Genomic DNA, 24,115 nt, shown 5'->3' on the forward strand with positions numbered 1-24,115 from the left:
GCTCTACCACTGAGCCACCTTCCCAGCCCCCTCCATCCTGGTCTTTTCACAATTGCATCTCTGCCTTCTTGACTGGCAGGCCTGGCCTCAGGGATCCCTTGGTCCCTAAGTGCTAGCATAGAGACCGTTACACCGGCTGCAATGGATATTCAGGGAAGATCAGGGGCATTTTGTGTCTCTGGGGCCTCCCCAGGGACCAGAACTAGAGCCTTGGTCTGAAGGGTCGTGAATAACAAGCCTGCTGCCTGAGCTTCTTGGTCTGGGTTGCTGCTCAGCTTCTCTGCTTTTCCTAAAGCAGGCTACTGAATCTCCTGTTATTTCTGGCTTGTATGTACAGGTTCTAAGTTTAAGCACTGTTGCTAGAAATTGGGGTGGTGTTCTGTGAGGCTCTGTCATTTCCTGGGATGGGGGTAGATTTGTCTGGATGGTCAGTGGGCCCTGGTTTGGGCGTTTGAGTCACATCCGAGATTCCTATCTCCCTTTTCTGAGTCAGTGAGTCCCATTATTGACTCACTTGATGATTCTGTAAAGGGAAGTGTCAGCAAATTGGTATTTACAGGCTGATTGGCCCCAGAGTCTTAAAAAGATCAAGAAGCTTGAATTGAGAGGCAGATGAAATTTAATGTGTAGCTGGATATGGAAAGCTGGCAGAACCATGGAACTCAGGTGCAGGCTGAGACACCTTTCCTGCATGGGAAAGAAAGAGTAGACCAACCACTTGGCCCAGCCCTCCTAAGTCTCCCTCACAGCAGCTTCTCCAGCAACTAGACTCATTGTGGGTTGAGTAAGTGCAAGCCCTTATCACTGGGGATGGGACTCAGGTCCCAGTTGCAAGGTTCACAGTCTGGACAAAGTACTCTGGACGGCCTCAGCCAGGGTCCCACACGTGTGCTCCTCTTATAGCAGCCCTGCCTATAGGAGGAGTTAGTCCCAGCTGGATACAGATGAGGAAACTGAGATATGGAGATTTTGAGGTCACTCATCTCATAAGTGATGTAATAGTGGTCCACAGCCAGGCAGTGAGGCCTGAGAGTCTGGGGATCTTTGTTACTCCTCTCTGCAGCCTCATGTCCAGGAAGGATCTGACAGGTCAGCAGTGGTGTGAGAAGTGAGCATGGTGACAGCAGAGGTGACATCTCTGAGGTGCTGGCCCTGGGGGTTAACAGAGAAGCTAGAATGTGCAGTGCACAGGCATGAGCAGTCTGGGGGAGGGGGTTGTGGAAATATGGGTGGTAGATGTTACCATTCCACTTAGCATGGCTGAGTGAAGTTAGCACCAACGCACCCTAGCTCTAAAACAGCCATTAGTTTTGTCTGTAGACACTGTGGGTCAGGAATTGGACAAGACTGGAAGGGCAGCTTGTCTCTGCTCAGAAGTGTCTGGCCCCAGCACTTGTGGACACAGGGGAAGGCTTGCTCACACAGTGTTTGGCTCTGCTGCAGTTGCCCACCAGAGCCCGCCCCCTCCTCACGGCATGAGGGTGGGCCCCAGGGCAAGCGTCTCAGGATCAGTCACCTGATCTAAGCCCAGCATCAGGAACTTCCACAGTCACGCAGGTCCACTCAGATACAGAGGGAGGGAAGGAGCCCTCGTCTCCTGTAGAGGAGCATCATCACAGGTGTGGCCATCTTTGGAAAATGTCCCATCTGTCACATCGCTGTGCCCAGTTGGCTTTGAGCGGCTGTGGACAAAGGTTATCAGCAGGCTGGTATGGGTTGGTCAAACCCCCTCCCTCCAGTTCTTACCAGTGAAGAGTGACTAGAGATCAGTGGAGAGTTTAACTGTCACCAGATGTCCTGAGCCGACTTCCATCCAGGTAGGCAGGGCGCAGGGCCTCAGCACTGTCAAGGGCATTGGTGTGAGGAAGGCAGGCAGATTAATAGTGGTGGCTAAGAAGCCAACACTGGGAGCCACTGAGGCCTGAGCAGTCAGCATGCTGGCTTAACCCTCACAGCCAGAAGGAGGGGCTCTACTTATCCCATTACTGAGGCCCCGAGGCCCATTCACAGCTGGGCACAGAGCCATGTCACAGCCATCTGCTCTGCCATAGCCAGGTGTGCTCTGAGCCATGGATGCAGACAGTGGGAGCTTGGGAGCTCTTTGTGGACAGTGCACTGAGAGTAGCATAAAGCATCCCAAATAAAGTCCAATTGTCACGCCCAGCTTCTGCCAGTGTTTTATGGGCCCTGTCAAGGCAGGTAAACGAGGGTGGCTGTGGGGCTTCATTGGCTTCCTTGTCCCCCCGGACTCTTGTCCTTGCTGAATACTCTCCTTGTTTCCATAGCCTTGGCTCTGCTCTGCCTCTGCGCTCCTGCCTTCATGGCCTTCTGAGCCATCCTCTTACTTCCCTCATGCTCTTCCTCCCCAATGCTGGAACCCTGCAGGCCTGGGTGGAGCTACCTGGCAGGAAGACTCAGCCCAACCTGCTGCTGCATTGTGCACCAGCCTTTCATTTGTTACATTTCACACATAGACACAATATATCCCACTATCCCTTCTCAGTCTCCCTTCCCCCTTCTCAAAACAATTTCAACAGTCTTCATTGTTCTGTTCCAGATGTGAACAGTCTACCTCAACCATTTTCATCCCCTTTCACCCTCTAAGCCCAACCCCTCCTGCAAGTACCCATGTATGTTTGTTTGTTTGTATATATATAAATATCACGTTTGTGAATATGTGTATCGTTTAGATCTAGCTTCCACATATGAGTGAAAACATTCAGTATTTGGCGTTTTTGGTCATGGATTATCTCAATATGATGTCCTTCAATTCTATTTATTTTCCTGCAGGTGACATAATTTCATTTTTCTCCTTTTTATTTTTTTCCCTTTAGGTATTAGGGCTTTATCTCAGGGCCTGGGTGCTGTCTCTAAGGTTTTTGGTTGTTTTTTTGCTTAAGGCTGGAGTTCTACCACTTGAGCCACAACTCCACTTCTGGCTTTTTGATGGTTATTGGAGATAAGAGTTTCATGGATTTTTCTGACTGGGCTGGCTTTGAACCACAGTCCTCAGATCTCAGCATCCTGAGTAGGTAGGATTATAGGAGTGAGCCAGCAGTGTCTGGCAGTTTCATTTTTCTTTATGGACATCCACAGCGTACTTCTCCATGCCCGGCTCACTGCATCCTGCTTCACAGCAGGCCGGCTCAGCTTGCCAAACATTCCTACTGCTTCTTTATGTCTCTCCTGTTCCCTTGTAGCTTACACAGTGCTGGGCTCATAGCACATGTCAGTGCAGCTTACGGGATGGATGCAGCTTTTGTTTTTGCTCACAGCTTCTCATAAGACCCCAGCACATAGTCTTAGTTAAGATCATGACCTCTAGTGAACACACTGCCAGCCTTCCCATGCCCCTAGGTGCTCACAACTCTCAGCCTCTGTGTGATCCTGAATGTCTGGGTCTCACTCCTATGCCCTTCTTTGGGGGCATTACCATCATAGAAGGCCACTCACCTGTACAGTACGATTGTTCTGTGCTGATTTACAACTTGCAAATGGTTGTTAAGTGCATGCTGAAACTCATGTCCCGAGGATCCTCTCTGGTGCTGTGTGCAGCTGTGACTTTTCCACTTTCCATAGTTTGAATCCCCCCAGCTGTGTGTCCACTGTGCTGGGCTCAATGGTTTCTCTGGACCCTTTTACAGCCTTGGTCATCTATAACTTTCTGAGCCTGTGCTATGAGTACCTCGGGGGAGAGAGCTCCATCATGTCGGAGATCAGAGGGAAGGCCATTGAGTGAGTATATGAAGTCTCCCTGAGCCCCACGCCTGGGTCAGCTGGGCACAGACCATCTGTGCCCATGACCCTGACCTGCTGTGCTTTTCCCACAGCTCCTGTGGAAAGACTGTTGGCAGGGTTGCTCTGGCTAATTCTCTTCCTCTCTTTTCCTGTTACTCTTGACCTTACTGTTTGTTATTTTTTTCCCTCCTGTGGTTTTACATTCAGCCCTTTTCCCCCTGAGTTGCTTTACAACCCCAGGGCCAGGGTGGTCCTGCTTCCCTCATGGCCTGTTGCTCACATAGATTCTGTGCTCTGCCTCTCCCTGGCCTTGGCTTCAGGCTCAGAGGCCACCCAGCTCAGGGCCCTAGCTTCTCTGTTGTGAGGGAGAGTGGCCTTTCCCAGCTCACCAGTCCATCTTCTGTGCTTTTCCCAGGTCCAGCTGTATGTACGGCACCTGCTGCCTCTGGGGCAAGACCTACTCCATTGGATTCCTGCGCTTCTGCAAACAGGTGTGTGCCCACCATTGCTGAGTCAGAAGGAGCAGTCTGGGAGGCTCGAGGACCCCGCTGCAGGCTGTCCTGTTCCCTCCCACCTGTCGGAGTCCCCAGGCCCTCAGCAGCCACTCCCAAGCTGTTAGGGAGACATGGTATCAGCAGTATGTGCTTAGACAGGCAGCAGAAATGTCCTGGTGTCTTGTACAGCTCTGGGCTGTACTGTTTGACCCAAGTCTATGAGGATCAGAGAATTGTGTGGGGATTCTAGAGTCTCAGTTTGAAAACTCATCAGCTGTAGCTGGGGGCAGGATGGTTTCAGCATTAAAAACACTTGATGGATGGGCCTGGGCAGCCTGTCTGCCTTCCTCCTGCGTTCCCAGTTGGTGGTAGGGAACTTCTCATTTTCTTAGCTGCCAGTGTCTAGCTAGAGGCAGGAGCATTGATGTCTGAGTACAGGCGCCTGGCCATGTGGGTCTGACTTCCAACTTTTCCTGACTGCATGACCTCAGATATAATGGACTTAACCTCTCTGAGCTTTAGTTTGCTCTCCTAACAAATGGGTGTTACAGTTGTTGTTTTTTTTTAAATCTCTGGGGTGATTGTAAAGAACAGATATGGTAATGGCTGTAATTATTTAACCCAGCACTGGCTGCTTCTGGGAGGTAGTGTCTGAGAGTGACACACCTAGTCTTCCTGACCTGCCATTGGCCTCCACAAGGCCTCTGTCCACCCCTCCAGGATGGCCAAAAAATGAGAAGGGAAACAAAACCCACAAAGTGAACCATTGTGGCCAGAGAGCTGGAACTGGGACCAGGGCCAGCAGTGTAGCCAGGTCACAAAGCCTCTCCCAGGACGGACCAGGGCTTTAGCTCTGCTTCCACATCTTCCCCCTTGGGCTGTTTCAGAATCTGCCATGGAACTGCAGAGAAGGAGTTAAAGCTGTCACAGCCAGGGTGGGGCATGAAGAGCCATTGTTTACTGTGGTTCAGCTGCCAGTTCCAGACCGGGCTGTGACTCACAGCCTTGTTTGATGATTATATTGTCCACAAAGTTTTGATCTCATGATCGAGAACTGGCGTCACTGTGTTATAAATTATTCCCCAGCCCTGTGGGCTCTGATGCTCTGCTGTTGAACTCAGATATGGCAGGGAAGAGGAAGTGAGAGGACTGGGAACAAATGAGAGTTTTTTATACTTTCCCTTGGTAGACATGCCCACAGCTCATCTCAGAGCCACTGGACATTCTCCAGGCCAGAGTCTGAGTCAAATGGAGTGCTTGCTAAAAGTAGAGTGACCCCAGCCCAGTCCAGTTGAGGTCTGGAGTGCCCCCCCCCAATCACCACCTCATTTCTGATGTGTAATTTATTTCAGTGTCCAGTATGCCTGGGACCTGTGGGCTGGTCTAGGGTGTGGCTGCTGGTTTAGGTTGTAGTGCCACATCTGTTAGTTAGCTTATCTGTGCCTCGGTTCTGTCTGTAACTGGGAATGATGACAGTGCTCACCTCTCAGGAAATACCACTAAGCCCACCCCCACATATACCACTAAGCCTACCCCCACGTGCCTCTGGTGAGAACCTCTGTTCTTTCCCAAAGGGTACAGGTTTGAGGGCCAAGGGAGTTCAGTGGAGTGTGCCTCACCTGCAGCAGCCACATAGCACAGCCACCTGGGCTCCTCCTCCGGCCTTGCCAGGGAACTGGCCAGAAACATGTTCCCTGGGTTGCCCTCTTCTGCTGTACTCCTTGTGCCATTCCGAGCCACACTGGCTCAGCCTGGCTTCCCTCAGCTCTTCTCATGAGGAGCCTATGGCTAGGATTGTATGGTTTCTGGAGGCTCATGAACCCAGAGGCTCTGTGGGTGCATGGACTCCCCATGAGCTTCCAGGAATGGCGGAGCCTCTCTGAGGGTATACTCTGGAGGCTAAGTGAGCTTGCAGAAGCTGGTTCTGAGTGCCTGGAGTAGGAGGCCTCCAGGAAGACCCTGCTCTGGCTCTCCTACAACCTGCCATGGCAACCTTGTACTGTGTGGAGGGCAGGTGACCACTTTACCAAGGTGCTGCCACTCAGAGGCCAGGAGACTGCCCGTGCCATTGCATCGAGTGGTCAGCCAGGCCCACCTGAAACTCAGTCTTTGAACCTCTATACCCGTTTCTTTGGGCTGTCCCTCTCCTTAGCTTGCTGCTTCTGCAGGCTGCCTCAGCCACCAGCAGAAACCCTGTCCCCAGGACTGAGCCCAGGTGAGGAAACAGGCAGGGTGGATGAGAAGGAGGGAGGTCATTACCTACTTGTTCCCTATGGAGTTGGTTCTCAGCACCAAGGCCTCCAGGCCCTAGCTGTGCCAGTCTCCCAGTCCCAACTGGCTGCGGCAGCCCCTCCTCAGTGCTCAAGCCCTGCACTTGACCACACTCTGCCTCTGAGCCTGTGCAGTTGCTGTTCCTTCTGCCTGAATTGGGAGCCTGGCCTCCTCTCTCTCAGCATGTTCCTGACAGGCCCACTGCTGAGGAGTTCTTATTTCCCATTCTGTCTCCTCTCGTGGCAGTGCTGCATAGTCTCGACCACATGCTCCACCTTTCCCTGTAGACAGCAGTCCCCTGGGGACAGCCATGAGGCCGCCTCTTCTGTCCCTGGTGTCCAGCCAAAGGCGCAGACCAGGTGCTTCTCATGTGTTCTCATCCTTCTCCTTGCTCTCCTCAAATAGGCCACCTTGCAGTTCTGTGTGGTGAAGCCACTCATGGCCGTCAGTACTGTGGTCCTCCAGGCCTTTGGCAAGTACCGGGATGGGGACTTTGAGTAAGCTGGGGATTCTCCTTGGGGCATTGGTAGGGGGTGGTGCTGGGGGGCTGGGGGCAGACAGACAGGATAGCTGTGACCTTCCCAAGCTTCACCGAGCTCACACCTCACCCCGGCAGCACTGTCTTTGTCCTTGGTCCAAGTGCCAGCCCAGGAATGAGCTCTTGTTGCTGCCCACTGGTAAACCACTCAGAGCCACTGACCCTCCCAAGGCAGTGAGGGAAAGAACCCCAAGATGTAAAGTCCTCCTATGTAAGTTGTCCATACATATTGCATTTGGGGGTTAGCAAAAGTGGCCCCAGGCTGGCCCCTGCTTGTGAGCACTGCCTGTGCCCCTCTGAGGGAGGGCAGGCCCCTTGCACGGCCCTGGCTTTCCTGCCAGCATCCTCCACCAGGAGACGTGAGGGCAACAGGCAGAGAGCAGTTTTGTATGCAGGCACACCGCCCCGAACCCACTCTACATGTGCCCCTCACAGCCTTGTCTCCCCCCTCCAATGGCTCATTGTGCCCTGCTGAGCAGCATGGCGATGAGCCATGTGAGCAGGGAGGAGGTGGGAGCGTCCTCCCTCAGTAGGATGGGTCCCAGGCAAAGTGTCTGCTTCCACAGTGTCACCAGCGGCTACCTCTATGTGACCATCATCTATAACATCTCCGTCAGCCTGGCCCTTTACGCCCTCTTCCTCTTCTACTTCGCCACGCGAGAGCTGCTCAGCCCCTACAGTCCTGTCCTCAAGTTCTTCATGGTCAAGTCTGTCATCTTTCTCTCCTTCTGGCAAGGTTAGTTGCTTCATAGCCTCCTGAGGCCCCTGCAAGCTCTATCCCCTGCCTCCTGATCGCGGATCTGGGGCTGGGGGCCCTAAGCCACCAGTGTCTTGAAGGACCCCAGCCTAGTTCACAGGAACTCTAGCCATTGGGCCCTTGTGAGGGGTTAGGTTTCAGGGACATATTGGTGTCACCTTATGGGTGGCAATGCTGCCTAATTGGGGATGTCTCAGTTGTGTGGCTGGCAAGAGGCTGGGAGAGTGGGGTTTTCCAAAGCTCTCGACTTTGTGACAACATTCCTGCCCTTTCTTGACCTCATTGGGGTGTGCAGGCATCCTGGGTGGGGCTTCATGGAGAAGGCCTGGGAAGGGTCAGTCTGGGGCCTGACAGTGCCTCCCTGTCCAGGCATGCTGCTGGCTATTTTGGAGAAATGTGGGGCCATCCCCAAGATCCACTCAGCCCGCGTGTCGGTGGGTGAGGGCACTGTGGCAGCCGGCTACCAGGACTTCATCATCTGTGTGGAGATGTTCTTTGCTGCCCTGGCCCTGCGGCATGCCTTCACCTACAAGGTCTACGCTGACAAGAGGCTGGATGCACAAGGTAGGAACCAGACTCCTGGGCCCCATCCCAGCAGAGGGAGCTCCAGAGCACCTCCAGCATCCTGCAGGGGTTGATCCTGCTCTAGCTCTAGCCATAGGAAGAGGGACTACAGAGATGAGGGCAGAGAGGGGTGGCAGGGCTAACACTATTGATCCAGTCTTGGAACCTGTCTTGCATCAAGTTCCAGTGTAGAGACCCAGAAAAGTTATACAAAGTCCCAACTGAAGTGCTAGGCATATAGTGCACACCTGTAATCCTGCTGAGACAGCATGTCATGTTTGAGTCCAGCCTGGGTTACATTTAGACAATCTCAAAAAAAGGGTGGGGAGAGGTGGGTGGGAATGTGGCTTAGTGGTAGAGTGGTTGCCTAGCATGCATGAAGCCTTGGGTTCGATTCCTCAGTACCACATACACAGAAAAAGCTGAAAGTGGCACTGTGGCTCAAGTGGTAGAGTGCTAGCCTTGAGAAAAACAAGCTCGAGCAGTACCCAGGCCCTGAGTTCAAGCTCCAGGACTAGGAAAGAAAAAAGAAAGAAAGCTGGACACCGGTGGCTCACGCCTGTATTCCAAGCTACTCAGGAGACTGAGATCTGAGGATCATGGTTCAAAGCTATCCTGGGCAAGAAAGTCCATGAGACTCTTATCTCCAATTAACCACCAGAAAACCTGAAGTGGTGCTGTGGCTTAAGTAGTAGAGCGCACACTTAGAGCAGAAATGCTCAGGTACAGCACCCATGCCCAGAGTTCAAGCCCCCCACCACTGACCAAAAAAAAAAGTTTAAATTTTTTTTTTTTTTAGAATCATGACTAATGAACAGTCAAATGCAGCATTATGTATGGGATCTGACTTGTCCTATAATTCTTTCTTCTCTAAAGCTCCACCCCTGGAGCTCGCAGTCCTGCGTGGGCCTCAGGTGTGGGGGGGATTACAGACTTGAAGGCTTGTAAGGTTCTTTTGTTGGTACTATCATTTGAATTCAGGGCCTAGCGCTGAGTTCAGCTCTGAAGTTCTTTAGAACAATCACCAACTCTACTTACTTGTTGGAAGCACAGTCAGATGATAATGGATTTTAACAGCTTTCTCGTTACACCAGTGGTTAGAACTGTGGTTAGCCGCCCCACATTGTGCACGACGATGCTCTGGAGAGCATCAACTCGTGTGTGTGTGTGGGTGTGTGTGTGTGTGTGTGTGTGGGTGTGTGTGTGTGTGTGGGTGTCTGTGTGTCAGTGTCTGTGTGTCGGTGTCTGTGTGTCCGTCCGTGTCCCCGTCCATCCGTCCCCATGTCCCCATTCTGGGAGATACTGTGAGTTTAGGAGCTCCCCGGTGATTAGGTGACTGGGGAGGGTGGAGGGCCTCTTCCATGGGAGGAAGGGGAGGCTGAGATGGATCCAGACTGGCCTTTACAGTTTGCTGCAGAAAGGGCTAGGGAGTGGGAGCCTCCTGTCAGTTATTCACCCCCTGTCTGAGCTTCCTGTCCTGAGTAGTTGGAGGTCAGAACTCCCTTTCCCAGGCCAGGCCTAGTGAGCGGCCAGAGATAGATATACTGAACTGAGGGGGGGGCTGGGAGGAGTTAGAGAAAGAGAGAAGGAGGGGAGGGAGAGGAGGGGGGATAGAAAGAGTGGGGAAGGAGGGAGGGAAAGAGAGAGGGGGAGGGAGGGAGAGGCCTGCACACCTGCAGTGACTTGACTTCCGGTCACTACTTAGATCTCACACCTGCTCCATGCTCCACCCTATGCCAGCAGAAGCTCCAGCTGGTCTGCTAGGCTCCTAAGGAGAAGGATCTGACCAGCACTTGCCCAGTATGGAGTCCATGCCCACTGGACTTGGTCTGTCTGACAGAGCCTGTGCCCGTGGGAACATCACCCTTGGCCTGGAGCCAGGCTATCCCAAGGAGCAGGCCAGGCTGTGGCATAAAACCATTTCCATACCTTAGGGGCTTGGTGGAGGCTCACTGCTGCCATTCGAGGCCATCTTTCCACACACTGCTCCAGATATAGCTGCCAAGGAAGAAACAGCGTGGCCTAGCAGGGCAAGCTGCTGCTGGCCTGCCCTGCCTTCCCGACCCACCCTTCCACAGAGGTGCCCTCCCCCCCAGCCTCAAATTAGGCAAAGCTAGCTCTGCTGATCCCAGCCTGTTTCCTTGACTGCAGGTGTAGTGAGGTCTGGGCAGCTGCAGTCAGGGTGGGGGTCTGGCTTAGATGTAGAAGTGAAACTCCCACCCTAACAGGAAGACTGTTAGCCTGAGCACTGGGACAGGGGTCATCCCCACACAGATGTCCCACAGGCCTTGAGGCAGCCAGAGGGGGGTGGGGAGGGGGAGGGGCTGGAAGGGTCTGTGGTGTCATCTTAACCTGGGGGAGGGCTCCGGAGGTTCACTCAGTTGTCTCTTATCTTCTCTATCTCTCTGGCTTCTTTCCTCACCCCTTTGCCCCACATATGCCCTGGGTTTGGCCGAGGGCAGTGCCAACATACGGCCCTTACGGTAGGTCCTGCTCTCTTGTCTGTCTGTACATTATCCTGCACGTCATTCTGGTCACTCACTAGCATGCCTTGGTGTACCCCTGTGTCCCTGTCTCCCCACAGGCATCCTGGGGTGGGAGAGCCCAGAGCACCTGCTTGCCCAGAGCACTTTACAGAGCTTGCCTGCTTTGCCTGGTCTCTCATTCTAGAACCTTCCCTGCTCTGTTCTTGGGCACAGTGCCCCTTAAAGGGATAGTAGGAGGTATATCAATGCTTCCATAGCAGAGAACACAGAGGACAGAGACTCAGGTCTGAGGCAGACGTCCCGGTCCAGAGCTGAGCTGACCTCTTCCAGCGTGGCTTAGTGGCCATTTGCCTTTCTGAGCTTGTGCAATGAGTGGATGGAGGGAATTGGGAGGAGGCCCAGTGGGACAGGGAGCACTCGCCCTCTCGGAGGGAAAGCCAGTGGGCTGGCTCAATCCTGAGGGGCCGTGCCCCCCACAGCGGGGGGTACTCCTTAGGTAGGAGCTGTGGGGAGACATTCCAGGTACATTGTTTGTAGCTTGTTAGTCACCACCCAGCTCCCTTCCCATCCGTACACCCCAGCTCCTAGTGGTCATTGATCTCTGCTTCCTCACATGCAGCCTCTCCCCCATAGCACCCCAGGCTCCCTGGCTGTTCTCCAGGGAGACAGTTCTGTCCTGCCCCTTTCCATGTCCTGGATCTGATCTCTGTCCCAGGAGGGTACGGCTGAATGACAGCCTTGGTGTAAGGGTTTGTCCCCGAATGAGGGGCAAGGGATGAGCAGCCTTCCTGCTCTCTTGACATTCACCCCACCCCTGCCTCCTCTCTACAGGCCGATGCGCCCCAATGAAGAGCATCTCCAGCAGCCTCAAGGAGACCATGAACCCGCACGACATCGTGCAGGATGCCATCCACAACTTCTCACCCGCATACCAGCAGTACACACAGCAGTCCACACTAGAGCCTGGGCCCACCTGGCGGGGTGGTGCCCACAGCCTCTCGCGTTCCCACAGCCTCAGCGGTGCCCGAGACAATGAGAAGACTCTCCTGCTCAGCTCTGACGATGAGTTCTAGGCAGGGCGCAGGTGGGGAAGGACTGGCGCTGTGCCAGGGGCAGCTGTGCCCTCCCCTGGCCTCACAGACCAGGAGGCAACTGGTGCGGCTTTGCCATTGCCCTTTATTTATTGGACCAGAAACCCTCACATATCACTTCCAGAAGAGCAGGCGGATGATGCTGCCTGCCTGTGGGACAGCCTGGCTCTCCTGGCCTTCAGGAGTATGTACACAGACAGGGCCAAGGGCAGAAGACACTGGTCTCGATGCCACTCACCCGCAGCCTGTCATGGGCCAAGGCACGCCAGGACCAGCCATGCTCACATCCAAATGTCTGTGTGTGGACCAGTGGCCTCAGTCTTCTAAGCCACTCCCCAGGAGAGCTGAGGCCCTAGGGCCCGGCCCAGCCCCCCATACCGTGCAATACCCCAACTGGGCTCTTCCCTACCTGCTCCCCTCCCTTACCCACCTTTGTCCAATGCTAGATTTGCCTCTCCAGGCAGGAGGAGGGGGTGTGGACACTCTGGACCCCTCCTCCTGATCTGGGACTGCCTGGCATGCTGCAAGGATCACAGCCAGACCCTGGGGTCCCACTAGATAGGTCTCATCCTCCAGGCCCTTTGCTTGGTGAAGCAGGAGGCACTGGGCTCCTGGCTGTCCTCACTGTGGCCACTCTGCCCAACTCCTGGCCTGGCAAGAACGGTCAGCAGCCTGCACTGCCCTATCTCATGGGTTCTGCTCTTGATGGAGTCTGGGGCAGAGCCCCGGCTTCCTGGCTGCTCCTCACTCAGGGGATGTCGACCCCCCCTCCCCCTTCCTGGTTAGAGCGGTCCTAGCCTCTCCCTGGGGCTGCCCCTTCCTGTTTGCACAGGGAAGGTTTAAATTTCCACATTTCACATCAGCCCCCAGGGAGGCCAGGAGGGATGGCCATGCTGCAGGGGGCCAGAGGTGGGAAGGGCGGTCCCAGACGCCTTCCAGGTCCCCTGTCCACACAGGGCCTGGTGTTCTGCCTTGTCTGGCCCCTAGCCCGTCTCTTCTGTGCCTTAGTCACACATGAAAGCTCCCTTCCTAGCTCCCAGTCTGCCCCAGACATGCCCTTTGGGTGTCTTGTAGTTGCTGGCACTCAGGATCCTGCAGCACTGGGCCAGGTGCCCTTGACAGGCCTCAGGAGTGGCTGGGTTCTCCTGTTCCCTCCCGTTGTCCCTTCCACCCCATATACCTGGCGCCTCCTTGAAGGCCGGAGTCCCCAGGCAGACAGAGCTTATGCCAGCCACTGTCCCAGAAAGAGCCCCCAAGGCCCCTGTTCTGCAGGCAGAGTCCTGCATTTGGGCTGCAGTAGCCTGGAGAAGTGGATGGAGTAGAGAGAGGAGGCTGCTCCCTGCTTGTGGCCTTCACTAGAAACCTGCTTTTGGTCCCTCCTGGAATGACCAGGCTCCTGGGATCTGTGAGGAGGGCCTGTGGGGGCAGTGGCACCTCAGAAGCCTTCTCAGCCTCCTGCCCTCCTTGTAGCCCAGAGGCCAGCTCCAGGCCCCATGGAGGCAGGGGGGGGGGGGGGGGGGCGGGTGCTGGCCAGCTGGTCCCAAGCTACCAGGAAGGCACTGGCAGATGCAGGCTGTTCCGGGAGCAGCCCCAGCTTCCTCCCACGTTTGCTTTCTCAAGTCTGTTTCTCTGATGGGTTTTCCTTTCTTCCAGGCCAAAGTGTGTTGCTGATTTCTGCCCCCCTCAGTCTTCTCCCACCCTGGCTCTTGCCCGCATGTGTGGACAGACTGGAGGGAGCCCCGTGGCAGTGAGTCAGTAGTCTCTGGGGATGTGGGGGCCGGATGGTAACCTGTGCCGGACACCCCTGTCCTCCCCCTTCCTAGGATGCATAACCTACCTTCTCTCTCTTTTTTTTTCCAGATAGAGTAGCTCTTTGTACATAAAAAATACTTGAAAAATTAACCGTATGATGTATGAGAAGACAGAGTCCCTAGTTTTGTATCTCGTCGTATGACTGCCATGAGTTCCACCAGAAAGCACTCTATTTTGGTCTCTGTGACATTTTGGATGCGTGACAATTGAACACATGAAGTGAGGAAGATGTATATCTATAAGATAATATAGATTTATTGAAATTTCTTCTGCCTGCCGGTGAGGTTCTTTTCCTGCCTTTCTGTTCCTTCATATTGAAGACCGGGAGGGTGTGTGGTGGTACTGGGCAGGGGTCTCCATCCTCTCCCTGTAGATGATGTGGAACCAATGAGAGATGTTCACATTGCTTTGGACCAAACTCCCATTCCAGGTCCCCATTAGACTGGCCAGGAACTGGTGTGCACATGGGGTCTGCTGCTGGCATTTCCCACAGGGGAGAAGAGACTCCTCTGGCTCTCTTCTTGCATCCCTGAGCCCATCCCCTGTCCTGGGACCCTCAAGGCCAGGGGTCTGGGGGTATATTGGACTGTGGGCACCTGCTCTCAGCTTGCATGCTTTTCTGGGGCCTGGCCAGCTGCTGACCTAGTGCTCAGGAATGTAGTGTGGGTGGGGGAAATTCCTAGCCAGCCTGTAACCTAGAGGTAAATAGTCCAAGAGCCTCCTGCTGCTTACGCCTCCAGCCTGAGCTCAGCATTTCAGGACTGGGTCCTGGCAGAGTCTCAACCTGAGAGGGAAAAAGCCCTTCAGATTCAGTCAAGCCACGTGGTTTGGCCCTTCCCCACACTCCAATCCTGACACTTCTCCAGCCTGCCATCTCTCTGCCCAGCCACACATATGGTCCTCTAGGCCTGTTAGACCTAAACATTTATTCTGCTATTTTATATATAGCTCCTTGCTGGGCATTGGTGGCTCATGCCTGTAATCCTAGTTGCTCAGGAGACTGAGACCTAAGGATGGCAGATGGAAGCCAGCCCTGGCAGGAAACTATGATACCCTTATCTCCACTAAACTACTAAAAAAAAAAAAAACTGGAAATGGATCTGTGGCTCAAGTGGTAGAGCATTAGCCTTGAACAAAAGAAGCACAGGTGGGCTGGGAAGGAGGCTCAAGTGGTAGAGCGCGCACCTTGAGCTGAAGAGCTCAGGGACAGCACCCAGGCCCAGAATTCAAGCCCCATGACTAAGAAAAAGAAAAAGAAGCACAGGTAGAGCACCCAGACCCTGAGTTCAAGCCCCAGGACCAGCACCAAAAAATAAATAGAGCACCTTCAGTTTTAGATGTGTAAACTGAGGATGCAAAAAGTTACCCAAGTTCCACAACTAAAGAAAAGACACACTTAAGTTCAAACCTTGATGCCCCTGACCAAATCCACTTCTTGGGTGGGAGGACAGTGCAGGAGCCCTGGCAGAGGGTTGACAGAGTCAGCTCAGGATTAAGATAGGTCTGCAGGCTCCAATCCAGGAAGCTATTCCTGTCCCTACCTTCCTGACCCTTCTAGAACATGGAGAAACAATTTCTAACTTGGCTGGAGAAAGTGCTGGAAAGATTATTCTGAATCTAGAACTTTTTCTCTGCATGGAGGCTCCAGGGAAGGACAGTTTCCCGGTTCCACCCTCTACCCACCCTGCTGCAAGAGCTAGTGACCCGCTCAGCCTCCCACCCACGGAAGATCCTGGCTGGGGCATCTTGGGTAGCTCACTCAGAATACAACAGAGTCCAGGACACACTTCTCTGGAAAGAGAGCTTGACTTTATTCAGAAAGTCTACAAAATGCACAAGATAGATAACTGGCTCACTGTAAGTCAGAAAATAAATAACTTCTGGGGGCCGGGCAATTTTTAAAAATAAGTTCTTTGTTGTTGTCACCATCTGGCTTTCTGTAAATATAAGATAAATGTGATTTCTTTGCAGATATAAAATATAAAGTCCAGCTCAGAGCCCATGCCACTTCCCTCAGAGCAGGAACTGGGCTCTGGCTGGGGAGAATAACTTAGATTTGTGCAATAAATAAAACAGCGGGACTGGGCAGCTTGTACACAGTATTGGGGAGGGGCTGGGCTCCCCAGGAGAGTGGCAATCAATGGCAGTGGCCAGCCCCCACTACAGTGGATATTCAAGGGTTCTGGGGGGATTCTGAAGCCCAAAGACCCCTAATCTCAGCTTTGGGAACCGCAGGATCTGTACCCACCCCGTTTCCCAGAATGCCACGGTGGTCACCTCCATTGTTCCTTTTCTCTTTGGCTGGCCAGGTCCAGGGCACCCTGCCTACAGGGAGAGCCCTAGGATAAGCCAAACCAGCTCCTTCCCACTCCTCTCTCTGTGTCACCTTCTCTCTCCTTCGGCTTCTCTTCCCCTGCCTTACGGAGTCTCCCGGCCAAAAAGGATCTTTCCAAATGATTTCAGGCCCTGTCTATTGTCCCCTTGAAATCCAGGGCTGGAATCTTAGGACAGCAGTGAAAAAGCCAAGCTTTGGGTTCTAGCTCCATCACTGATCCATGTGGCCTTGGGCACTGGCCCATCTGACAGCTTCCCCATCTCCACTGGGCTCCACTGGCCATATGAAGGCCTCTCCTGGCTTTGGAAAGTCAGCTGTCCCAGGCCCAGAGCAGATGTGGGAGGTGTCTTCCAGTGTAGCTTCCCAGCATGACAGCCCCACAAGTGAGTTCTGGGAGGACTGGGAGGGTGTATTGGCACAATGAGAGCCGGTTCCGAAATGAGACGTGCTTTCCCTTTTCCAGACAGACAGCTCCTCCAGAGCGGCTGCAAATCCCATTCCTCCCCGTCTGAGAGGGCTGAATTCAGTCCAAAGAGAACCGTGGCCCCGGATATCCCACCCTCCAAGCCAAATTGCCCTTCCCCAGGGCTAATAGGTCCGAGTCGGGGGGCGGGGTAGGGGGTCTTGCAAGAGGAAGACAGAGCCCAGAAATAGAATGTGTGACCGCAGCGATGCGGGACCTGTAGGCACTTGGGAAAGGAGCGGGGTGTGGGGGCGTGGCCTGGGGAGGGGAGGGGCCGGGCACTAGGAGCAGGGGGCGGGGCCTGCGCTGGGGGCGGGGCCGGGCGCGGATTTGACGATGGTGATGACGCTGGCGGGCGCCACGAGCGTGGCGGGCCCGCGGGACGCGGCCACGGAGCGCGCGAAGCCCTGCAGCGCCTCGCACTTGCCGCGCAGCGCGTCGAGCTCCAGGCGCATGGCGGCGTTCTCGCGCGCCAGCTTGTCCACCTCGCGCTCCAGCTCCGACTTCTGCTTCTGCAGCTCCTCCTTCTGGCACACGCGCTTCACGCGGCAGCTGGCGGCGTAGCCGCGGTTCTTGAGCGTGCGGCGCCGCTGCTTGAGCCGCGTCACCTCCTCGGCCGAGAGCCCGCGCAGGTTCCGGTTCAGCTCGCGCACCGACAGCCCCATCAGCGCCTCGTCCGACAGGTGCGGCGTGTTCTCGCTCAGCTCGCGCTTGACCTGCGGGCGCGGGGAAACTGAGGCCCGCACTGCCTCCCGCCCGCGGGGCCTGGGCCCGGGCGCAGCCGTGCCGGGCACCGCCTCCTCCCCCCCCCCCGCCCGCCGTGTCCCCCGGGGGTCGCCCCCTCGGTCGCCTCGACGGTGCTGGATTTGGTTCTCAGGGAGCAGGAATCCAGAAAGGGGAAAGCAGCCCAACTTGGGGTCAGAGGTCACCCCCAGGGCGCCCCGCGGCTCGTCCAGCCTCGGAAAGCACCTTGGAATGGGGAAGCCGGCCGAGGCGGGAGGGAAGGGACCTGCCTTGGGTCCGCCTGGTCTGAACCACCCTCGGGATTCCGGGAAGGGAAGAGGAAGTTGGGGTGTGGAGGCCCGGGGTGGGGGGGAGGGGGGGAGGGAGGCACTGGGGCCCCCGGAGACGGCTCACCTTCAGGGCTTTGCTGGACAGGGGATCCACGGACATGTTTGCACAGTCTTCGGGTCTGAAGACCTAGAGGGGAGAACAGAGCTCAGGTCACTTTGGTTCATTCGGTTATTTTTCCCTCTATCCACAGTAAAATCCAAGCTCCACACACCTTGGCATTCAAGGGCACTTTCCTTCTAACACAAGGGTCCAGCATAGTGGCCTTTTTTTTTTTTAGGGTGCTGGTACTGGAGCTTGAACTCAGGGCCTGTTCATGGCTGGTGCTTTATCACTTGAGTCACAGCTTCTCTCCCGGGCCCCCCCTCCCCGAGTCTCATGGACTTTCCTGCCCAGGCTGGCTTCAAACCGTGATCCTCAATTCTCAGCCTCCTGAGTAGCTAGGATCACAGGTGTGAGCCACCAGCACTCAGCCGCAGTGGCCTCCTGAAATGGGCATTCCAGCCTCATGGCTGTGCACCTGATGCTCTTTACTGTTCTTACTCTCATAGCAACATCTGGAGGGCTAGAGAGCACACAGACCCGGTGCCCCATATACCTGTGCCTCTGAGAGGGCCATGCCTTCCTTTCCCCAGGATGACCCAGAGCCTTTGGCTGTCCATCAGATCATGTGGTGCCAATCTTGAGACCCTTTTATGACTCCCTTGTTAAGTTGGAGTAAACCAAGTCCTCACAGCCACTGCAAGGTCCCATAGTGCCCCCAGAACTCGCCCTTCTGGCTACAGCACCTGCCTGGCTCCTCTGGCTCTTCCAGCCATGCCCTCCTCGATCTCAGAGACCTCAGCCTGTGCCCCTCCTCAGGGTTTTTGAGCAGGTCACTCTCTCGGCCCCTCATTCTTGTTCTCAGGCTAGTCTCTAAGTTTGCATGTGTGTGTGTGTGTGTGCTTGCACTCATGCTAGTACTGGGCTTGACCTTAGGCCTTGTGCTTTCATTTGACTTCTTTTACTCAAGGATAACACTTTACCATTTGAGCCACTTCTCCACTTCATGGTTTTTGCTAGTAAATTGGAGATAAGAGTCTCTCAGACTTTTCTGCTTAGGCTGGCTTCAAACCAGCCTAAGAGACTCAACAGGAAACAGGGTGAAGGATGTGAACAGCCTTCCCAGAGAAAGATCATTACTATGAATGGCTTACTCATCGCAGAGGATGTGCAGCCTCCCGAAGAGAAATGCGAATTAAATGATCCCTAAGGACTATTTTGAGACTTTAAGCATCAGGCTCAAAGTTTGCCTCTGAACTCCGTCCAGTCCCTCTTCTACTCTCATGTTCCCTAGAATCTCCTGCCACATTACTGCTCACATACATGTTCCATGCTTGCTGCTACCCAGGATTAGACTGCCTGACCAGGGCAGGGGCTCCAGTGTTAGTAGAATTCTCAGAGTACTCGGGCAAACGTGGGGACAGTCCGGTGCTTCATCTGGCCCATAGAGCAGGGCTGGCAGTTGAGATGAAAGGATAGGGACAGACAGTAAGTTGTCAATGTAAAAGAGGCCCCTTGGCAGAGGCAGCTGCTAAAGCACTGGCGCTGGGAGAGGCTTAAGAGCCACTTTGTGGTAGCCCAGGCCTGTAACCTCAGCGCTCAAGAGGCTGAGACAAGACAATTGTGAGTTCAAGGCCAGCTTGGGCTACACAGCAAGATCCTGTCTCAAAACCTAAACAACAGCCAGGTGCTGGTGGCTCACACCTGTAATCCCAGCTACTCAGGAGGCTGAGATCTGAGGATTATGGTTCAAAGCCAGCCAGGGCAGGAAAGTCTGTGAGACCCTTATCTACAATTAACCACCAGAAAACTGGAAGTGGCGCTGTGGCTCAAGTGGTAGAGCACTAGCCTTGAGCTGAAGAGCTGAGGGACAGCATCCAAACCCTGAGTTCAAGCCCCATGACTGACAAATAACAACAACAAGAACAGAAATGGAGGGACAAAAGGCGAATAAATGCAGCAGTCATACTCACCAGACACTATGTTGAAAACAAATTATACAACTTGTCGGTGGAGATGGTAGAGAAAAAACTAGGAGAGAGGGAGAGAAGGGGTGACATTGTCTAAAAAGAAAATATACTTTTTTTTTTTTTTGCCAGTCCTGGGGCTTGAACTCGGCCGAGGCTCTGTCCCTGAGCTTCATTTGCTCAAAGCTAGCATTCTTGCCATTTGAGCCACAGCACCACTTCTGGCTTTTTCTTTCTATGTGGTACTAAGGAATCAAACCTAAGGGGCTGGGAAGGTGGCTCAGTGGCAGAGCGCTTACCTTGCATGCGTGAGGCCCTGGATTCGATTCCTCAGCACCACATAAGCAAAAAGAAAAAAGCCGGAAGTGGCGCTGTGGCTCCAGTGGTAGAGCGCTAGCCTTGAGCTGAAGAGCTGAGGGATAGCGCCCAGGCCCAGAGTTCAGGCCCCCCAATCAGACCCCCAAAAAACAAAACAACAACAACCTAGGGCTTCATACATGCTAGGTAAGCACTCTACCACTAAGCCACTTTCCCAGCCCAAGAAGATGTACTCTTTACCTGACTTATGTACTTTGTAACCCCTTTGTACAGCACCTTTATAACAATAAATTTTAAAAAAATGAAACAACAGGGTCTGGGGGACATGGCTCAAGGGTAGAACATTTACCTAGCAAGTGCCAGGTCCTGAGTTCAAACCCTAGTGCTGCAAGATAAAACTAAAACAGCAAAACCCAACAGTCTTCTTGTGTAGCGGGGAAAAGCTTCAGCGGGAGTCCCAGGTGAGGACTGGCCCCTCTGGCTGTCACGTGCAGATCCTGGGTGGGCTGCGGGTCCACTTCATAGAGGAGGCCTCTGAACCGCAGCCCAAAGTGCTGAACACCTGGGCCTCTGTTTCCCTGCCTGCCTGTCTCCATCCCCTGCGGAGCTCAGGCCGTAGCTTCCTACCTAGCTGTTCATGGCAGATCTATGTCCTACTCTGTTCCTCCTCAGCAAAGCCACGGCCCTCCTGGCTGCCCTGACTTCCCAGACTCCACCTGGAGGTGCTTACAGGCCACCAGCCACACCCTGCAGGGCCACCTTGGCCTGTTCCTCCACACGCCAACTGCCAGATCTTTCCCCAGCCAGAGAGCTACCTCCCCTGCTCCCTACTCCCCTGAGAGCAGAGGTCAGACAGCCAGGCTGTACTCCAGGTAGGCCTGGGCGTCCAGGGCTTGGATGCCACCTGTTGCCCAACACCCCGCCTCCACTACCTTCTGCATTCCTGCCATAAGGAATGCCTTTCGCTTCCCTCCAGCTGCCCCTCCCTGCATTCTTTCCTCTGGGTCACCTCCTACCTTCAGACACTTCTCCTTTCCTCCCTCACTTTGCGTGTCACTCCTGCTCATCTTTCGCCTGGCACAGATGTCTCCTCCAGGAAGCCCTCCCTGACCTCCACCAGGGGAGGTAATGGTCTGTTTCCTTGCCAGCCGTCCGTCTAGACAGCTGAGTCAGCCCTGGGTACTTGAGGCCACAGGGCAGGGGCAAGAGAACAGAGAACAGGCAGGGGGTGGGGTGGGGTGAATTCCTTGACAGGGTCACCCAGTTGGTCAGTGCCCCAACTGAGCTCCAGAGCCAACCTAGTGGAGAGAAAATAGTGACTTTGGGTCCCTGGAGGCAGCACTGGCTTAGGAGACCAGCTGGAGTCTGAGTCCTGTCTCTGTTCTCCCCAGGCTGTGTGACCATGGCTGGGTCACTTGGCTCCCCTGGGCCTCCACTGTCCCATCTGTAGGATGGGATCAGTGTCTGCCGCTAGCAGTTTTATGTGGTATAAGCTAGAGGTCGGTGATCATCCAGAGGTTATTAGGCCTGCAGTGTCTGTCCAGGAGGTGTCAGGCCCTCCGCCAGCACTGGTCTTTCTCCAACTCCGCATCTCCAGCTGGCCGTCACTGCAAGGAAGGCCCTTAGAGGCCTCTGGCCATACCTCCTTACACTATCAAAGAGGGCACCAGAGAGGGGTACCTCTTGCCTGAAGTCACACAGTAGCTGAGTCGCTGCTGCTCTGCCAATAGGGAGAAATTGTTAATACCTATAAAGGTGCAGGGCTGCGTCTTGATCCCTCCACACTGTCATCCTCCGGGTCTCCCTGATGACACATATATCCAGAGAAGTCTAGACAGAGGGCAAAGGTCACACAGCCAACAGGAGCAAAGCCCAGGACTGAGGTCACACAGAACGACATGCTGCATCCCAGTGTGGCCCTGGCAGCACCCTTGCTCTGGACTGTTTCCTCACCCCGTGCCTCTCTCGGCACAGGTCCACTGATAGCCTGCTGGGTGCTGGATTCTGAGTACTAGATGCTGTGCCTGATGCAGCACCCTGGTCCCTCTCAAGTCAGCTGTCCTGTCCAGGTCCTGGTCTTACTTGTAAAGTGGGGTTCAAGCCTATAATCCTAGCTAGTTGGAAATGGAGATGAGCGATTGTGGTTCAAGCCAGCCTGGGTGAAAAGGTTGCAGCCTGGGTGCTGGTGGCTCAGGAAGCTGAGATCTGAGGATCATGGCTCAAAGCTAGCCCAGGCAGGAAAGTCCGTGAGACTTACCTGCAAAAAGCCAGAGGTGGGGCTGTGGCTCAATAGAATGCTAAGACTTGAGCATAAAAATACTCAGGGGCAGCCGTTGGGCCCTGAGTTCAAGCCCCAGAACACATACACACACACACAAGACTCCATCCCCAGCTATGGGGGAACAAGGGCTGGGCACAGCAGCACAGGCCTGTCATCCTTAGCAACACTGGGAACACAAGTAAGATGGCAGCCCAGGCCAGCCCTGGGATAGAGATTCTACCTTGAAAAGAAGCAACATTAAAAAAAGGGCTCGCATGGTAGAGCACCTGCCTAGCAAGCACGGGGCCTTGCGTCCACTCCCCAGTAGTGGCCCCCAGAAGTGTGGTGACCCTAATAGCATTCATATCCAAAACCCAGTCAGCGTGGACTGGGTCGGGATTACCTGTGCTCTGACTCCCAGCACATCTCCTACTCCACCGGCACAGACATCACTAATCAACCACAGCACTTACTCCTGGTGAGACACAGCCCCTCAGTCTAAGAGACAGTCTCTCCCATCTTTCTCAACATAACTCTGGTTTCTATCCATGGAGCCTGGACACTGGCTCAATCCTCAACACAGCCAGAGGCCTGAGAGGTGGGACTGGTGGGTTACTCTTCCTTCTGTCCTGTATGCTCCCCTGTGAAACCTAGACTTTCCCCTTCCCCCTGGCAGCAGCGTCCTGGAAGCCAGCGAGGCCCCTCTGCCCAGGAATGTCCCTGCTCAGCTTCCAGCCAGTGCCAGAGGGCCTGGCACCAGAGGGGACGTCCCCTCACCTTGGGTTTTGGGCCTCCAGCCAGGGCTCCTGGAAGCCAGCCAAGAGGCCTCTTCGGCTGGGTCCTGAGACCCCCCCCCCCCCCGCTTCCCAGCTCCTTCCCTCCTGAGCCAGCATAGCTGACCTCTAGGCTCAAGCTTTCTAACAAGTTTTCAAAGCCTAGAGGTGTGCTCACTCCTGGGGAGGGGGGGGCGGAGCTGCCCAGTCATGGTCCTGTCCCTCCTGTTATCCCCCTCTCTGGCCCCTCAGTCCAGGCCAAAGATGTCCTGCAGACACTGGCCCCCCCTTCCCCTCCCCAGCCCTTCCTGCTGGCCTGGGTTCCTTTCTGGCTGCTGGGCCAAGCCACTCACTCTTGCTTGGTGAGGACAGAGGGAAAAAATGTGTTTGCCTAGATTTTGGCAGCTAGTGCCGGCTGGGACGCCTCCTCCCTGCCTGCTGGAAGGAAACAAGGCTGGAAGAACAGAGCAGCGCAGAGACTCAAGGCCTGGGGTTCTAGGCCTGGTTCTGCTACCCATACACTCACTGTGACTGCAGGTACATCATTCCCGGCATGCCAAGCCTCCCTGAGCCTAAGACACCACCCAGCAATAACAGCTGTGAGTTAAAAGGGTCAGATTCTGGCACATGGAGCTCTAAAACCACCAGCAGAGCACAGGCCCTGGGAGAAGGGGGAGGAAATCAGGAAGGCTTCCTGGAGGCAGGGGCATGGGAACACAAACACCCCTACTATCAGTCCTGACCATCCTGCTTCTCCACTCGCAAAGCCAGAGACCACTTCCTCTTTCAGCTGCACGAGGACCACGGTGGCCTCCTCACTGGCCTCTAGTCTTGTCTGCCTCCACCTCCAAAACCCCAAGAAAGTCAGAAGATCACTTCTGACACAAAGCTGACCATGTTTGGCTTGCTTAAAAGACCCTGTGCTGCCAGCCTCCTCACCAGCTCCCAGAGGAATCCTGGGCCTCTACTGTTCTCCCTGCCTCCCTCCTCCGACCACCAACAAATGAGCGAGCAGACAGTGGATTTCCTGATTACTGCTACCCAAAAAATAGGTGTGTGTGGGGGGCCCTGCAGGACTAGCTCACTCTGGGGAACTCCTGCAAGAATCCTACAGCCTGTGCCCAGGCTTCCCACC

General features: G+C 54.7%; 2 protein-coding genes across 3 annotated transcripts in view; one reads left to right on the forward strand and one right to left on the reverse strand.

Moving 5' to 3' along the window:
* Positions 1 to 13,434, forward strand: part of Tmem184b (transmembrane protein 184B) — a 22,995-nt gene extending 9,561 nt beyond the window's left edge. The window contains exons 3-8 of the mRNA XM_013024950.1: positions 3,645 to 3,735; positions 4,154 to 4,229; positions 6,909 to 7,000; positions 7,608 to 7,777; positions 8,168 to 8,362; positions 11,680 to 13,434. Coding sequence (XP_012880404.1) covers positions 3,645 to 3,735; positions 4,154 to 4,229; positions 6,909 to 7,000; positions 7,608 to 7,777; positions 8,168 to 8,362; positions 11,680 to 11,921 — 866 coding nt within the window. The 3' untranslated portion in view covers positions 11,922 to 13,434. The remainder of the gene's footprint in view (positions 1 to 3,644; positions 3,736 to 4,153; positions 4,230 to 6,908; positions 7,001 to 7,607; positions 7,778 to 8,167; positions 8,363 to 11,679) is intronic.
* A 3,396-nt stretch (positions 13,435 to 16,830) lies between these two features.
* Positions 16,831 to 19,676, reverse strand: Maff (v-maf avian musculoaponeurotic fibrosarcoma oncogene homolog F). Of its 2 annotated transcripts, XM_013024821.1 has the most exons (3): positions 19,636 to 19,676; positions 17,687 to 17,749; positions 16,831 to 17,265 (listed from the first exon to the last, which is right to left on the reverse strand). In XM_013024821.1, exons 2-3 carry the CDS (start codon positions 17,720 to 17,722, stop codon positions 16,831 to 16,833), a joined length of 471 nt encoding a protein of 156 aa, XP_012880275.1. In that variant the 5' UTR covers positions 17,723 to 17,749; positions 19,636 to 19,676. The 2 variants fall into 2 exon arrangements, with proteins under 2 accessions (XP_012880275.1, XP_012880276.1); XM_013024822.1 differs by lacking the exon at positions 19,636 to 19,676 and having other exon boundaries at positions 17,687 to 17,758.
* Positions 19,677 to 24,115: the final 4,439 nt, after the last annotated feature.

Source organism: Dipodomys ordii, unplaced genomic scaffold (genome assembly GCF_000151885.1).
Source record: "Dipodomys ordii isolate 6190 unplaced genomic scaffold, Dord_2.0 Scaffold79, whole genome shotgun sequence".
Taxonomy (NCBI): Eukaryota; Metazoa; Chordata; class Mammalia; order Rodentia; family Heteromyidae; genus Dipodomys; species Dipodomys ordii.